General features: G+C 48.1%; 1 protein-coding gene across 1 annotated transcript; it reads right to left on the minus strand.

The window, feature by feature from the left end:
* Positions 1 to 9,540: 9,540 nt before the first annotated feature.
* Positions 9,541 to 15,285, minus strand: LOC307105340 (uncharacterized protein). The gene is made up of 5 exons (XM_079781080.1): positions 15,152 to 15,285; positions 14,184 to 14,445; positions 13,586 to 13,682; positions 10,720 to 10,791; positions 9,541 to 9,722 (listed from the first exon to the last, which is right to left on the minus strand). The coding sequence occupies exons 2-5, from the start codon at positions 14,228 to 14,230 to the stop codon at positions 9,636 to 9,638; spliced, it is 303 nt and encodes a 100-aa protein (XP_079637206.1). The 5' UTR covers positions 14,231 to 14,445; positions 15,152 to 15,285; the 3' UTR covers positions 9,541 to 9,635.
* Positions 15,286 to 16,293: the final 1,008 nt, after the last annotated feature.

Below are 16,293 nucleotides of genomic sequence, written 5' to 3' on the forward strand. Positions count from 1 at the left end.
TAGTGTTTCGGGTTTCTTCGGATCTATTCCCAGAAGTGGGATTGCTGGGTCACAAGGCATTTCCATTGTTCATGTTTTGAGGAGACCCCATACTGTTCTCCACAGTGGCTGCACCAGCCTGCATTCCCACCAGCAGTGCACGAGGGTTCCTTTTTCTCCGCATCCTCGCCAGCACCTGTAGTTTGTTGATTTATTGATGATCTACATTCTGACAGATGTGAGGTGATACCTCATCGTCGTTTTAATTTGTGTTTCTCCAATGAGACATTGAGCATCTTTTCATATGTGATTGCACGTTTGACAGGGGGTATTAGGGTGAGGAGAGATGACTATCATATCAGATAACATGTCTGGTTGGGGCAAATCCCTAAAGGTTGGGGCAATTTGGGCTGTTCCCAAAAACCCAGGAAACACGAGAAGAACCCCCTCTCCGCTCTGTGCCTGGCAGGGTACTGATGGCCCCGCCATGGATTCAGGGAGAAGAAAAGTCAGGTTTTGGTGAGAATCTGAGGGAGGACCAGCTGCTGATCCATTGGAAAACACTGGAAAGTCCCATTTGCATGTGATATTGTTTTTATGAAGATGACAGGTTTGCTGAAAGGAAAGAAGAAGCCAAGGAAACCTGAGTCATGTTTACCGTGTACCATGGGGCCCAGACTTGTTGAAAGTGCAGCTGCACAGCTTGTTCCCTGTCTGACCAGGGACCAGGTCTCAGTCCCAGCAGCAGGGGCTTTGCAGTCAGGACAAGCCTGCCCAGCTCTCAGCTGTCTTCAGAAACCTCCAAGTTTCTTTCATTGTATTTTGGAAATATCACAAGGAATGGAGGACAAGTAACTGACTTTTAAAAAAAAATCTCCCGTTATGATTTAGAGAATATACAGGGTAGACAAGGGTAAGTTTACAGTCATTCGTATGAAAAATGATACAATCATCCTAATATATAAAAACCCTGGATCTGTCACATCCACAGTGACTGGGAGGCTTGACCAACTGGAAGTCAGTACTGCAGTCAGCGCTGGGTTGCTGTGGTGACCCAGCACTGACTGCTATGGCTGCAGGCACAGTGACCCAGCACTGACTGCTGAGGGAGCTGTGGATCAGGCCCAGACAGAGGCCTGAAGAGAGAAGCAAGGTCTGATCTGTAGCCTCTGTGGCAGCTGTTGATCAGCATTTGCCTCTTTCTTTCCAGGCTTGGTCAGCAGCTGCGCCTCCATTTCTCTCCAGGCCTCCACTGGGGCTGCTGATCAGCCCCGCCTTTCTGATCAGGCCCCTTTGATAGGCTCAGAGACACTGACTGGCATAGAAACTGACCAATCAGAACCAAATCTGGGTCAACTGTGAGGAGCCAATGGCTGCCTAGGAGGCGGAGCTTTTGACGCTGACTGGCATATAACCCAATCAATCAGAACCAAATTGGCCGGCAGAGGAGGGCAGTTGGGGGTGAGATCAGGCCTGCAGGGGAGGGCAGTTGGGGGCAACCAGGCCAGCAGGAGAGGGCAGTTCGGGGAGACTAGGCCTGCAGGGGAGGGCAGTTGGGGGCCATCAGGCCGGCAGGGGAGGGCAGTTGGGGGGGACCAGGCTTGCAGGGGAGGGCAATTGGGGGCAACCAGGTTGGCAAGGGAGGGCAGTTGGGGGTGACCAGGCTGGCAGGGGAGGGCAGTTAGGGGGCCATCAGGCTACCAGGGGAGGACAGTTGGGGGCAAGATCAGGCTGGCAAGGGAGGGCAATTGGGGGTAAGATAAGGCCGGCAGGGGAGGGTAGTTGGGGGCAAGATCAGGCCAGCAGGGAAGGGCAGTTGGGGGCAACCGGCTGGCAGGTGAGGGCTGTTGGAGGTGATCGGGTTGGCAGGGGAGCAGTTAGGTGTTAATCAGGTCAGTAGGGGAGCAGTTAGGGGGTTATCAGGCTGGCAGGCAGAAGCAATTAGGGTCAATCAGGCAGGCAGGCAGGTGAGCAGTTAGGAGCCAGCAGTCCTGGATTGTGAGAGGGATGTCCGACTGCCGGTTTAGGCCTGATCCCACAGGGGGTCCCAGATTGGAGAGGGTGCAGGCTGGGCTGAGGGACAACCCCCTCACCCAGTGCATGAATTTCATGCACCAGGCCTCTAGTTAATAAATAATAACAAGAACAAACTGTGTCACATGTACTCACGACTGTAAACCCACTTTTGCCCCAGCCTGTATGTACCTTTTGGGCAGGGAAGGTACGGCAACATCACCAACATCCTTTCGGGTACTGTCTGTGTTTCTAATGCTAGGACCTTGTCCTTGTCCTTTTTGAAGGCTCATGGGAAGTGGAAGCATCCTAGGCCCATGTAGGTGCATATGAGAGAGTAGAAATCATCCCTGCAGTCAGGTTGCAGTGATCCAACAAACAAAACGACCATAATATACACTTAACTTAGATCTTTGCAGAGCGGAAAGGAGTTTTAGGGCCAATAAGGGTAATGAGAATTGAAGAATGGATACGTTAGGGCAGCTGTGAGCATCAGGCCCCTCAGCCCCTTTCTGCTGAGTCCTCGGCTGCCTATTTTCTCTCCTCACCTGGGCAGGGAAGCAAGGAAGAATGACCTTCCTGGCTCAATGATGGCTTAGACAGACGTGCTTCACGGCCCGATACCCACGACACAGCTGCTGCCATCTCCGTCCTGGATGCAGGGAGCTATTCCTCCTTTAGGATTTGTGATACCAAACTCTCATTATTCTTGATGTTAACAAGTCTGTAACAGTTCTTCACCCAAGGATTCTGTCAAGTCTTGTAGCTTTGGGAGGGGATGCCTTTTGTCAAGGAGGTGCTGGTGCTGGTTGGGGAGAGCTCTGCCCTCAGATGGTGAGTGGCAGGTGGTAAGCATTTCAGAGAAAGGACGCTTCAGGGGTGGGGCAGTGAGATGGGCTCACAGTCTAGTTCCATGGGTTCTGGGTCCGAAGGCGTGTGTCTGAGTCTCACATGTGTTTTTCATTATCTGTGTCACGTTGACCAATTGACTTCATCTCTCCAGGCCTAATTAAAGGACTAGCCTCACAGGGTTATGATGTTGGGTCAGTGGACCAAGCGTCCAGCCTGGAACATAAAAAAGCCTAATCAATGAGAGCTTTTTAAAAAAATGACTGGAAGAGGAGTCATACAATTTGGTCAAGTTCAGGCTTTCCAAAGTTGTGATCAAAAGCAAATCACATCACCTCTTTGAACTGAGGTGGCCTATCAGGGTATCATGATTATTCCAGCCAATGGTTCTTTTCCTTGGCTGCGTATTCACATTGCCGGGGAGGTTTACGTAAAACATATCGATGCTTCGGCTCCACTCCTAGAGATTCTGACTTCATTGGTTTGAGCATCAGGATTTTGAAAAATCCCTGAGATGATGCTAATGCGCAGCCAGGATGGAGAATCACAGCCTTGTCCCTGCCCCCCGTTCTTCACGGTCGCCCCTGATTGTTGCTGGTGGAGTGGTATTCTTTCCCCAGCGAGATGGCAAGGACCTGTGGACTCAGCTGTGTGTTACCCTTCATTGCCTGGCAATGGAAGTGGCACAGAGGCCTGGAGCTGAGAAGCTTGGTTTCTGGATTCAGCTTATCCTAACTGGCTGTGGGCCCCTGGGTCATAATGAGATTGAGGAGGGACTCTGTCCAGACACCATACCCACTACTTGGCATGCATTCATCCATTTATCTTATCAGCCTGCCGAGAAATTAGTACAGAGACGTTAGTAACCCACCCACGGCCACACCACTGTGCCTTGACGTGAACCCTCTACCCTGCCCAGCTGATCCCAGCCTGCTCTTGATCTTATTCCCCCCTAAGTGGAGGAGGGGACTGCCCGTGGGTCCCTCTGAGCTCTGACGTTCTGCTGCTCCCATCTGCACTAGGTGGGTGGTCTGGCCCACTTGGTCATAGGTGGATTTTTAAATCAAGGAATTGACCTCAGACCAGAATGGGCACAGTAGAACAGCGACAGTGGACCCATGGAAATTGTGACCTAGGAGGGTAGCTCTGCTCAAAAAGTGATGCGGCTGAAAAGAAAATGACATGTTAACCACTCGCTGTCCCCTTGGCCCTCTGTTTAGCCAAGTGAATGAGTAGAGGGCTGTGTTACACTCCCCAGGGGCTAGTTGAGCCTAGGGTGTTGAAGAGAGAATTTCCCTGCATGCAGCAAATTATCAGGAATTTGGGGGAGCAGAGTGTAACAGTGACAGAGAAAAATGGAAAAGTCTCTTTAGTGGATGGATGTGGCCCAAAAAGTAAAAAGTAATTCTACGTAACTGGAATTTTCCATGGCTGCTGGGTTTGAGGATGGTGAAGTCTGATGTTCAAGTTTAAGTCGATGCCTGCTATTCTGTGTGGTAACACCCTTCATTCGCACAAAACTATCCATATAATTACACTCACAGTCTTTTGTTAGTGGTGCTTTGAGGGAATGAAGGAATGGGGTTGGTGTTGAATGATGGAGAAAAACAGTGAGGAAGATGGAGGATGGTCGCTGGAGACAGTACAGAGTAGAGAGGAATAGTTTAGGGGAAGCTCGGAGAACGGTCCATGGAAACTGGGGAGTCCTTGGATTCATTTGGTGAACACCAGGCTGAAAGAAATCTAATCCTATCTAATAAAAGAGTGATATGCAAATTGGCAGTACCTCCGCCACACACAGGCCACGCCCACCAGCCAATCAGGAGCAAGTATGCAAATTAACCCAACCACGGAGAGAGCAGGAGGTTTGGGTTTCCCCGGCAATAGAGGAAGCCTAGCTTTCCGCCTGCCCTGGTCTGCCTTGGCCTCCACTTAATGCTACAAAGTTTCAATTATAGAAGATAAATAAATCCCAACAAAAATGGCAGCAGCCACAGAGCTGGAGAGAGCAGGAGGCTTGAGTTGCCCCCGGCAATGGAGGAAGCCAAGTTTCCGCAGCTCTGGCCTGTCTTGGCCTCTGCTTAAGGCTACAAAGTTTCAATTATAGAAGATAAATAAATCCCAACAAAAATGGCTGCGGCCACGGAGTGAGCAGGAGGCTTGGCTCCGCTCAAGGCTACAAAGTTTTAATTATAGAAGATAAATAAATCCCAGATCCCAGGGCCTCCGCTTGGTCCGCCGGGGGGTGTGGCCAGCCTGCAAACCACCACAGGCCCCTCGCCCAGGCTGCCCCATGCTCCAAGGGAACCCCCACCCTGATCTTGGACACCCTTTAGGGCAAACCAGCCAGCCCCCACCCGTGCACCAGGCCTCTATCCTATCTAATCATATCTAATAAAAGAATAATATGCAAATTGACTGTCACACCAACACATAAGATGGCTTCCCCCATGTGGTCAAAGATGACTGGCTCCATGTGGACACAAGATGGCCAGCAGGGGAGGGCAGTTGGGAGGGACCAGGCCTGCAAGGGAGGTCAGTTGGGGGTGATCAAGCCTGCAGGGGAGGGCAGTTAGGGGTGACCAGGCTGGAGAGGAAGGAAGTTGGGTACGACGGGGCCTGCAGGGAAGGGCAGTTGGGGGGAACCCAGGCCTGCAAGGGAGAGCAGTTGGGGGGATCAGGCCTGCAGGGAAGGGCAGTTAGGGGTGACCAGGCCTGCAGGGGAGGTTAGTTAGGGGCAAACAGGCGGGCAGGGGAGCAGTTAGGCATCAATCAGGCTGTCAGGGGAGTGGTTAGGAGGTGATCAGGCTGGCAGGCAGAAGTGTTTAGGGGCAATCAGGAAGGCAGGCAGGTGAGCAGTTGGGAGCCAGCAGTCCTGGATTGTGAGAGGGATGTCCCACTGCCCGTTTAGGCCCGATCATACTGGGATCAGGCCTAAACGGGCAGTCGGACATCCCTCGAGGGGTCCCAGATTGGAGAGGGTGCAGGCTGGGCTGAGGGACACACACCCCCGTACATGAATTTCATGCACTGGGCCTCTAGTTTGACATATTGATGGACAGGAAGATCCTGGAGCCTGAGGGGCTGGAGCAGCCAGGAGGCTGACATGTGAGTTATTTGAGGTAATACAAGATGTCAGGAGAGAAGAAGGTACAAAATGTGGTTTCCCCAGGGAAACACAGAGTCATGGAATGGAGACACCCCTAATCTACATAGATTTTGAGGAACAGAAGAAAGGTGAGGCAGAGTAGCTCCTTCACCTGGGCAGGGTCTAGAAGATGCATCTCCATCTTGGTGTTCCCTGGGTCCTGAAAGGGTCCTCAGTCCTGAGGAGCATGGAGTCCCACAGTTTCCAGAATCTTGCTGTTCTGTCCCACTGCAGCGAGAAAGGCTGGCATAATGGTCCTGGATGTGCCCTGGGCACAGGGCTTATTAAGTGGCTAGACGGTATTTTAGGTTGAGTAGACACTCAGTAGCTCTGAGTAGCTCTCCTGGCTTGAAGTCTTGGCAGGAAGTTCCCAGAGAGAAAAGCTGCAGACAGTGGATGTCAGTTGCTGGAAGGCGACTTCAGAACTCCTGGTCTTGAGGTGAAGGAGGTGTAATAGCCAGGCTGGTGTGCTCAGTGGTTGAGCATTGACCTATGAACCAGAAGGTCACAGTTCAATTCCTGGTCAGGGTACATGCCGGGGTTGTGGGCTTGATCCCCAGTGTGGTGTGTGCAGGAGGCACCTGATCAATGATTCTCTCTCATCATTGATGTTTCTATCTCTCTCTCCCTCTCCCTTTCTCTCTGAAATCAATAAAAATATAATAATAATAGTATTAAAAAGGAGGTGGAACACAATGTGATTGGCTTGGTGACCAGCGATGCTCCAGTTTTACTCAAATACCCTCTTCTAACATCAGAATGCACAGCTTTAAGAGCAGGATGAACTTTAGAAATTATCTTTAGTGAAGTTTAGTCAAGTTTCTGGTGTTAATAGCACTTTTTAGAAAAATGAAGACTAAGAGTGAAGAGCCCAGCCACGAAAACCCAGCCTTTTTGCAGAAAGGCCAGAGTAGAGTGGAGTCTTTCAACAACCAGCCATTGCTTTTCCCCTTTAACCTCCGTGCCCTTCAAATGCAAAGGTCAATATATGGGTGCCCGGAGCAGAAGCCATCTGACTTCAATTCATACCCAAGTGTACATGACTCATAGAAAAGTGTTTTCTTTTCAGCGGACTATGATAACTTGGTGAAATGCATGAAATTGAGGAACCTCAACATGGACAGAGAAAGGATCCCAATGATGGGAAAACTCACAGGAAGGGGGTTGGGTGGGAGGATGGGCCAGACAGAGCCGATTTCATAACTTAGCCTAGCGCTGGGCTCCGGAGTGGAACATGCGGTGAACCCTGGGAGAGGGAGAAGAAGGACTCTTTGTTGAATGGTTTATTGGTGGACACATTGTAAATCAACAAGAACCAAAACCACCCACCCACCCAGCGCTCGAAGGAGGCCCCTACAGGCTGGCCCCAAGTGACCCAGTTCCTGACCAAGAATCACTCGCATGAAGGCTATTTCTGCTTCATCAAAGGTTTTCAGTTACCTTCAGAGTCAACAGGAAATTAATCAGCAAGTGGAAAGTGGGAAGGTCTGCATCTGCCTGTAGGAGTCATTAAAATAAAAGCAGATTTGGCGAAATGGCAAGGTGCTTTTATAAAAATTGTTAAGAATCTCTCTCTATCCTCTTACTTAATACGCTGACGATTCCAAAGTTAAAGCCCGAAGAACAGAGGCTCCTCGGAGGATGGGGTGCACACTGTCCTAGGACCTGCGCCCCTCTGCCGCGCACACCAGCCTGATCGCCATCCAAATAGCTTTTCCTTTGCTCTCTCCAAAAGCCCCTGGCAGCCCGGCCGCCTGCGCCACGGTCTATTAAAACTTCCTGAACTCGTCCCGGGCCATATTTCTGTCCTGTATTGTTTGCCTTGCCTCTCCCCGCTGAGCCCCTGGGGAAGGAGGGTTTTTCCTTGTTTTGGAATGATTTTATTTATTATTGTAAGCCTGAGTAGATAATGTGCTTCCTTGCTTATCGCCCAGTGATGTAGAAATATGAAATAATCATAATACCTGGATGCGGTAGAGAGCATAAAACGCGGCCTATCGCGTAACCTTTGCTCGGCCGCGCCGAGTATCGGGGGAAGCAGCTTCTCGAGGTCTTCCTTAGTGTGGAAACTGGAAGCTCAGAGCCCCAGAACCTTAGACCTGGCACAGGGCAGATGGCAAGGGGCGTGTTCTCATTCTCTTCCACTAGCATCTGACCTACTGATCTATCTCCCAAAGTCCCCTTCCTCCCCGACCCAACGTGGTGGTGAAGGGAGTGGATACGGAGTCAAATACGGAGTCAAATGCATTTCCTACGGAGTCTTAGTTAAGACCCCTGGGGTTGCAAGTAACTGAAACCAACTTCAACTGGCATAAGCAAGCAGGAACTTTATTGGAGAGCCATGAGGGGTCTTCACAGAACCCACAGGCCATTGGTTCTCATTCTTAAGGTCTTGCCAGGAAACAGCCATTCTCTCTCTCTCTCTCTCTCTCTCTCTCTCTCTCTCTCTCTCTGCCTATCATCTTTGTTTCCTGGACCCTACTAAATATGAGTTTCACAAAAGCAGGGATTCTGTCTGGTTTGTTTCTGGCAGGCTCACCCATGCCTAGAACAGTGCCTGGCATATAGTAGTTGCTCATCAGCATTTGCTTGGTATGTTTCTGCAGTACAGCTCCCCGTGTTCCCTGTGGGCATGTCAGAAGGCAGTCAGCCCACAGTACCCACCGTTCTGTCATGAAATTCACATGAATGCGCAGTGTGTCTCTTCAGCCATCCTTTACAGATAAAACAGTTTTCATGGTGACGACATCTCCTTCCTTGAGAAACACATTACCTGCTAGGGGTAGATGGATTAAAAAGCCAAAACGTATCAACTGGTTCCTCTGGACCCAGGAAGATCTGACTGGTAACCTAGAGGTGTTCCCAAGCTAATGGTGTATTTATTAACTTTGTTCATCCCTTTGTATCTTATCTTTTAGAGGCTAAATTCTCTTTCCATTTAATTCATATCATTTTTTTTCAAGGCTAAATTCTCTTCCGCTCCATTTAATTCATATCACTGAAACATTGTGAGACCACGGACAACTTGTGAGGACTTGTGCTAGTTGTTGGAATAACAGATAAAGGACAAGAGTCCACCTTCAAGGAATTCAGAGTGCAGCAAGAGTAGAAAGCTGCGTAAATAGATAATGAACCTAAGGTAAGAGCTGTGATAAAGGCCCAGAGCAGGACCATCAGCAGAATAGCAGAGGCACTCAACAAGAGGTGGGAAGAGGTTTGGAGAAAGGCTCTGGGAATGCTTCCTGGAAAACGGGGTGCCTGAGATGGGTCTCCAAGGATGAGTGGGATCAGCCAGGTGAAGAAGGATGGTTAAGGTGGGTAGACCAGGTAGAGGTTTTGCTTTTGCAAAGCTGTGAAATTGACACAATGGTTTGTTCAAAGCGTGGATGATGCAAAGAACGTGAGTGCCAGAGTAGTTAAGACAGAGAAAGAGGGACTAGTTTGTATGGGCTAGTACAGTTGGCTGTTGCCACGTAACAAACCACCCCAAAAGCCAGTGATTTAGACAGTACGCTTTTATTAACGCTCATGAGTCAGCAGATCAGCTGGGAAGTTCGTCGGGACTGGCCCAGACCGTGTGATGGTGACTGGGCTTGCTCAGGTGTAAATGATCAGGGCAGACTGGGCTGGTCTTGGGTGGCCTCACTCACTTGCTGGCAGGTTCCTGGCTGTTGGCTGGGTGCCAGATGATGTGTTTCTTATTATACATCAATAGCCCGAGCTTGTTTATACACTGGGAGCAGAAAGAAAGCGGAAACACGCACATCCACTTAAGACCTGGGTTTGGAATGGCATGCAATCACTTCTGCCCCATTATATTAGTCATGGAAGTTTCCAGACCACTTCATTCAAGGTAAAGGGACAGGTCTTCATGGGAGATGCTGCAAGGTCTTTGCCAAGGATATGTCTACAGGAAAAGGTAAATAATTAAAACCATTTTGCAATAAATTCAGCACAAGGAACTTAGATGATTGGATTTCTCTTGACAAAGATGGGGGAATAAGAAAAGGATATTTTATTATTAAAATTATATTATTTTAATAATTAAAAATTTTAATATTATATTGAAATATTTTATTATTAAAATATTTACAAATTTTAAAGTTATTTTTCACTTACACATGCAACATAAAACATTTTCCCTTAAGGATAGGATATCAGATAAGGCTGAGGTCTCCTGCCAACCATGTCCTTATTGAGCACGATGATTTGGGTGACGTTTCCCTGGATACTAGGCTCAGGTCCCCTCCAGGTTGGTGTGGACCATTCCTCAGCATCCTTTGCCTCTGGTGGTCCAGCTAGTCAGGAAGCCACATGAATCTCTGCCCCCAGACCACAGTCTCTATTTTCCCACAAGTATATCATAAGAAACTTTGTCAACTGCCTCATGACATCCAGACCCACTGTGTCTACAACATTCCCTATTGATTCTTGGTCTAGTAACCCTGTCAGAGGAGACAATGATATAGGTCTAGTCTTGGCTCTCTAAATCTCTCGCTCAAATCTCCTTTAATAACTTATTCTAGAAGGTGGCTCAAATTCCATACTTGGGGGCATCCATATTGATGCACTTTTTGAAATTTGGAATTCAGTTCCCCTCCCATGGCGAAACTTCCTTAAACACAAGGAGCAGTGTTTTCACCATCCCCCCACCCCACCCACCCCAGGTCCTCCCAGCTCCCTCTGATAAATTCAGCCAGGCCCACCTGATTGGTCTCATTTAGACCTACCAGGCACCAGGCCAACTCTTCTCTTGGATGGATCTTCAGTTCTCTCAGGCCAGTGAGCTTCAGTCCTATAACCTGACACAGGGAAAAGAAAAAGAAAGACGGGAGAAGATGAGGAGAAGGGGAAGAAAGTTTAAAGATGGGGAAAGAAGGCACAGCTCAGTTATGCAACTTGTCTAAAGCCACACAGCTACCAAGAGTCAGTGACAGGATTTATCCCCCATTCTATCTGTCTTCATAGCCAAGGTTATATCCACCTTGTGATGATGACTCATTCCATCTTTTAATGCACATTCTTCTAAAATTTGGGGTCATCAGAGAGCATCTCAGGGAGCCACTTAACTTCTTGTGACCACCCCTCCCAGTCCTGGGCCATCTGTGTTGGGTGGGATTGTAGTCAGAGTGCCTTCCAGGGAGCCTCTCACCTTCTGTGTCTCCTCTGAACTCTGAGGATCCAGCCTCCTAATGTTGAAAGCCGACATGTGACTGAGCTGGTGCTGTCCCGCCCCCTTTCCTGAAGTATAAGCTACTATGTCCTGCCTGCTTGTCCTTTTCTTCTTAACTAGTTTGTTGCAGCTGCTCAAAATTCAGGGCAGAGCAGTGGTCCTCCTTATCGCTTCTTCAACCTTCTGGGAGATGAAGTGGTCGTAAGCCATGCGAAGAATTTGTTGTGTGTGTTCTTCTTAGCTGAGCTCACCCCTGTCTTGCCACATAATAAAATGCTCTGAGTCCTGCATTCTGCTGGTTACTTTGGGATTTGTTTGTTTGTTCATTGTTAACCACAACTGAACTTGAAGTCTGGGAACAGTTCCCAAGTTTCTGGAACTAGTAAGTGGCTCCCCATCTTTCTGTTGTTTCTATAGATAAATTCTGAGGAGCAATTCAACCTCGAAACCTCTTCCTCCTCTCACTTGTCCCTCCCCTCCCCCACATTCAATTAATGGCTGTTCTCTCCTCAAAATATCTGTTACATCCTACTTTCAAAACTATTTTTACCACCATACATAAAACAAGTCCAGGCCTTTGAAACTTGCTAACTAGCAGTCTGGCAGTAACTCCTGCTCAGACCAGTCGCCATGCAGATTTCCTCACCAGTACCTACCCAAGTGGCTAACCAACCAGTTAGGCAACTCCATTTCCTTCCCAGGGACCCAGGAATGGCTTAGGAATGGCCATGTGGCCCAGTTCTGTTCAAAGAAGTGTCAGGGGGTGTCCACTCTGGACCTTCTGGGAAAGCTTTCCTTGCTCCTAAAACGCAGGAGAGTCGGGTTCTTTGCCTCTTCTGGGTGTGGCAGCAGCGTTTGGTGTGCACAGTGCCTGGAGCCCGCCCTTCCTCCACACATCTAGTCAGCTGTCATTTCAACCATCCATATTTTAGAATACAAGCTTCTCAACAGAGACACCAACCTCGCTGCCCATGAGCTTCCCACTGTCCATTTCACTCAGGTAAAGGACCTGGTACATGTAACATACTCCAGCAATGCTTGTTGAATGAATGAATAAAGGGGTGACTCAAACCCTCAAATATTCCCATTGTCTATAGGGCAAAGTCTATCATTCAAGGCTTCTTACGAACCTTATATCCTACATTCCCCTAAATGAAACCTGCTGTATATAGAAGCCACTGTCTACAGACACACCTTGCATTACCAGACTTCTGGTCTCTTATTTATGCTCTACTTTTTGTTGTGAATACTCCTGTTCTCTCTCTATCCCAATTCAATCTAATTAAAATAAGTGATCTTGCCCTAGCTGGTTTGGCTCGGCAGATAGAGCGCCGTACTTCGGACTGAAGGGTCCCGGGTTTGATTTTGGTCAAGGGCACATGCCCAGGTTGTGGGCTCAATCCCCAGGGTAGGGCATGCAGGAGGCAGCTGATCACTGATTCTCTCCCATCATTGATGTTTCTATCTCTCTCCCCTTCACTTCTCTGAAATCAATAAAAACATATTTTATTAAAAAGAAATAAAATAAGTGATCTATCTCATTTTTAAATAAAAATGCCCATATCACACTGAATTACTAGTTTGACATGTGTATATTATCATTCATGATGTGTATTTTGGGTAGGTGCTCAAATGTTACGTTTCTCAGATGATCATGTTGCTTCTCATCTCTGAATCCTGTGCAATACCTACAGCAATGCTACGCAAGCAGATGACAATCAGGAATCTTTACAAAATGAATGGGTGAATGACGGGTAGTTGTAATCATGTGAGTTCAGGGTTCTTGGGAAGTCCTCTGTTATCCCAATCTCTCTACTCAGGTAAGTTAGGTTCAAAGTCTTACTATGAAGCCTTTATTCTTTTGGCTTCCTCTGATTTTATCTTCTTCTCATTCTCAGTCCTCCCCTCTCTCATTCTTCTCAAGCATCCCAAGATGATAGTGATGTTTTCCTCTTGGTTCTTTGGGAGTCAATGGTAGAACCAAGTACTCCTCCTGTGGAAGACCTCAAGGGCTTTAAACTTTGAGCCAGGCAGGCCCTGAAAGTGATGTCCAGAATCCCCAGGCAGAGGACGGATTCCTGTGGTACTCAGAGCGACTTTTCAGCCACTCTGACAGATAGAGCAGTTTCATCCGTGATAGGATGAAGGGGAAAATGTACTCAACTCAGATGCTGTCTGTGGATTTGTGAGCAGTTTGTACAGCAAACAGCCATGGCTGCCGGGTTACTTACGGTCCACTCATAATGGCTTATTTCTCCAAAGCCATTCTCCTTTGACCTGTTCAGGGCTATCCTAGCTAAAAGGTGTTTTAAGCACAAATCAGCTATGATTGGCCTTGGGAGCTCATTTCACACAGTTTATCAGGTTCCCAGGCAATTTGGAAACTCCCTTGGGGCTTTTGTAGGCTTTATCAGAAGTCTCACCTTCAAAGGCCAGTCCTGCAGGAGGAAAATGCTGTCAGTCCCAGGCCCCGGATCTGAGGCCACCCTCCCTGGGGTGCCATTACTGTTTTTTAGAAACCTGATGGCAAAACCAAATGTCAGTTTTCTTTGAGATAAACATTCCTTCCTCGAATTGTTTTCTCCTTTAACGTAACTCACCAAATTTCAACCAGTCATCTTTCCATTTGGGTGCATGTGTTTTATTAAACTCTCTCCCCTTTGCAGACCCAGGAAGGGCTTGCTCTTTATTTCCCTCCCCTTCACCCCTGTCTCAGCATCGCTGATCTCACACTAAGTCCCCACAGTCTCTGAGATCCGGGAGGGAGGGAGCATGGGGCAGTGCAGCCTACTTGCCCCGTAAGCACAGTCACTGCGTGTCAGGGAGCTGGGGACTCCGGACTCAGGTAAGATCCAGTCACGGTCCATTTTATGGGGAAATGTGATTACTGGCTGAGGCTGGATGGGGATGGAGACTGGAAAGACTCACCTACTGATTCTGCAGAGGGCCTTTCCTCTCCTTCCTAGGATACCCTCCCCAGCCTGGACTCTCCCTGCATGGTGTGCATGGTGTGAGGCTTACCTTGGCCAATCACAGCCCTCAGGGCTGTTCTCAGTCAGCCCGGCCATCTCAGACTCTACCCTGTAGTCAAGCAAATCAGCTGCACCACAAATGATTTTCAGTCCAGCCTCACATCTTATCGAATTTTCCAACAAGCCCCCAGAGGTTCAGCCGTGGAGCCCATGAGTCAGTGGCTCAGCTATGCTGTGAAATGTGGGGCCATCCAGGCTCCTCTCTCCCCGGCAGACCACAGGGTCGCTCTTCTGCAATAGGATCGGCCAGTCTGCAGAGAAATGGAATTAAACTATTAGCAAGTGGTTTCTGACTCTTGCAGACACACCAGCAACAATAGCCACTTTTACATGGTGTTTACCGAGAGCTGTTTGTTTTGGCCGCCTTCACTCTATTACACATTCCTGTCACTTAATTGTCCTTGCAAAGATAAACAAAGACCTTCTGGAGCAGGGCTGGGCCTCTGGAGAACTCAGCCAACCCAATGTTTGTGAAATTGAGGAGGAAAGGGGGGTTCGCTCTATATATTCAGCTGTGCTCTGAAGTGACACCATTTTCTCTACACAGCCAACCATTTCCTGAACCTCTGGGTTCCCCCCTACGGCCTTCAGTTGGGAAAGAAAATTTAAAAGTGTGTGCGAATTCTTGAGCTCATTATTATTAAATGCTTCCTCTGACCTTCAAAGCCGTTGGGCAGGCTCAAAGCTCACAGAAGGCACAGTACGCAATTGCGTTCTTGCTCTTTAAATAGATCACATTCTTATAATGATGTTGATGAGGTTAGTGGAGAAATATCAGTAGACATTGATAAAGGATCTCATGAGGTAAGAACTGTAAAGAACGTGGACCTAAATATGGGTGTCTGTCTCTCTCTCACCTTTCACACACACACACACACACACACACACACACACACACACACAATAAAGGCAAGAAAGAAAGAAAACACAGCTGTTCATACACATTTCCCCCTTCACCTTCTATGTGCAGTTTCTGGCTGGAGAGCAGGGGCAGATACCAGCGAGATGAAGGGTCAGTTCCTGCCCACGGCGAGTTAAGGATCTAGCCGGATGGTGAGGTCATGCCATTGTTAGAGATGGCTAAGACTTCTTAAACAGAGGCAGAAAGATTAGACAGTGGCTTCCGGAGGCTTTGGGAACATTGCAAATTAAAAGTCAGTTTCTGAAGGTCACGTGTAGGGGTCATGCCCATGTTTGTTGTCCTGTGTGTTCTATCGAGAAACTCATGGACTGCGGAGGAAAGACTGCATAAAGTGGGCAGGTGACCATGGAAATGGCAACTAGGACTCCCATCTCCAACCCTCAGCTGCTGGGTCTCCTCCTGAAGAATGTTGTCAGAAGAGAAAGCAAGGAAACTGGTTATGTTAAAAGTATGTTTTATCCTTTAAATTATTAATAAACATGAACAGAGCACTACTAAGCACAGGGTACAGAAGAAAATACATTGTGCGGGTCTTAGCAGTTAATTGAAGGAAAATAAGGGTGCCTTCAGATGCAAAGGACCCGAGGGTGAACTAATTGCTGCCTTTGCACAGGCTGTTCCTTCTGCCTGGAACACCACTCTTTGCCTGGTTCATCCTTACTTCCCATGCAAGCCTCAGGTGAGATGTTACCTCTTCAAAGAAGCCAGGCTTGGTCCTCTCAAACTCATACCCCTCCCGTGTGATCTTGTAGCCTTTCTCAGTCTCATGCTACTTACTTTAAAGTATTTTATTTGAAAATACCCTGCCCAGCACTACCCAACATTGACCCAAGGTCTTTCAGAATAGACACTGTCTATTTTACATGTTTATCCCTACAGCCTAGCACACAGTGGGTCTATAGCTAATATTTTTTTAAGTGAAAGAATAAAATTATCTCTCTTCATGGAAGAAGGCAACAAGGAAAAGGTTTTAACAGCGTAGCTGAGAGAAGGGGTGTATTAGTTTTTTGGGGTTGCAAATTACCACAAACTAGGTGGCTTAAAACAAAAGAAATTTATTCTCTCAAAGTTCTGGAGGCTCGAAGTCAGAAATCAGTTGCACCAGGTAGAAATCTAGGTGTGAGCAGTGCTGTGCTTCTGAATCAGTTCCTTGCTTTTCCCAGCTTCAGGTCATTGC

The sequence above is a fragment of the Cnephaeus nilssonii genome (genome assembly GCF_951640355.1).
Source record: "Cnephaeus nilssonii genome assembly, chromosome: 2".
NCBI lineage: Eukaryota > Metazoa > Chordata > Mammalia > Chiroptera > Vespertilionidae > Cnephaeus > Cnephaeus nilssonii.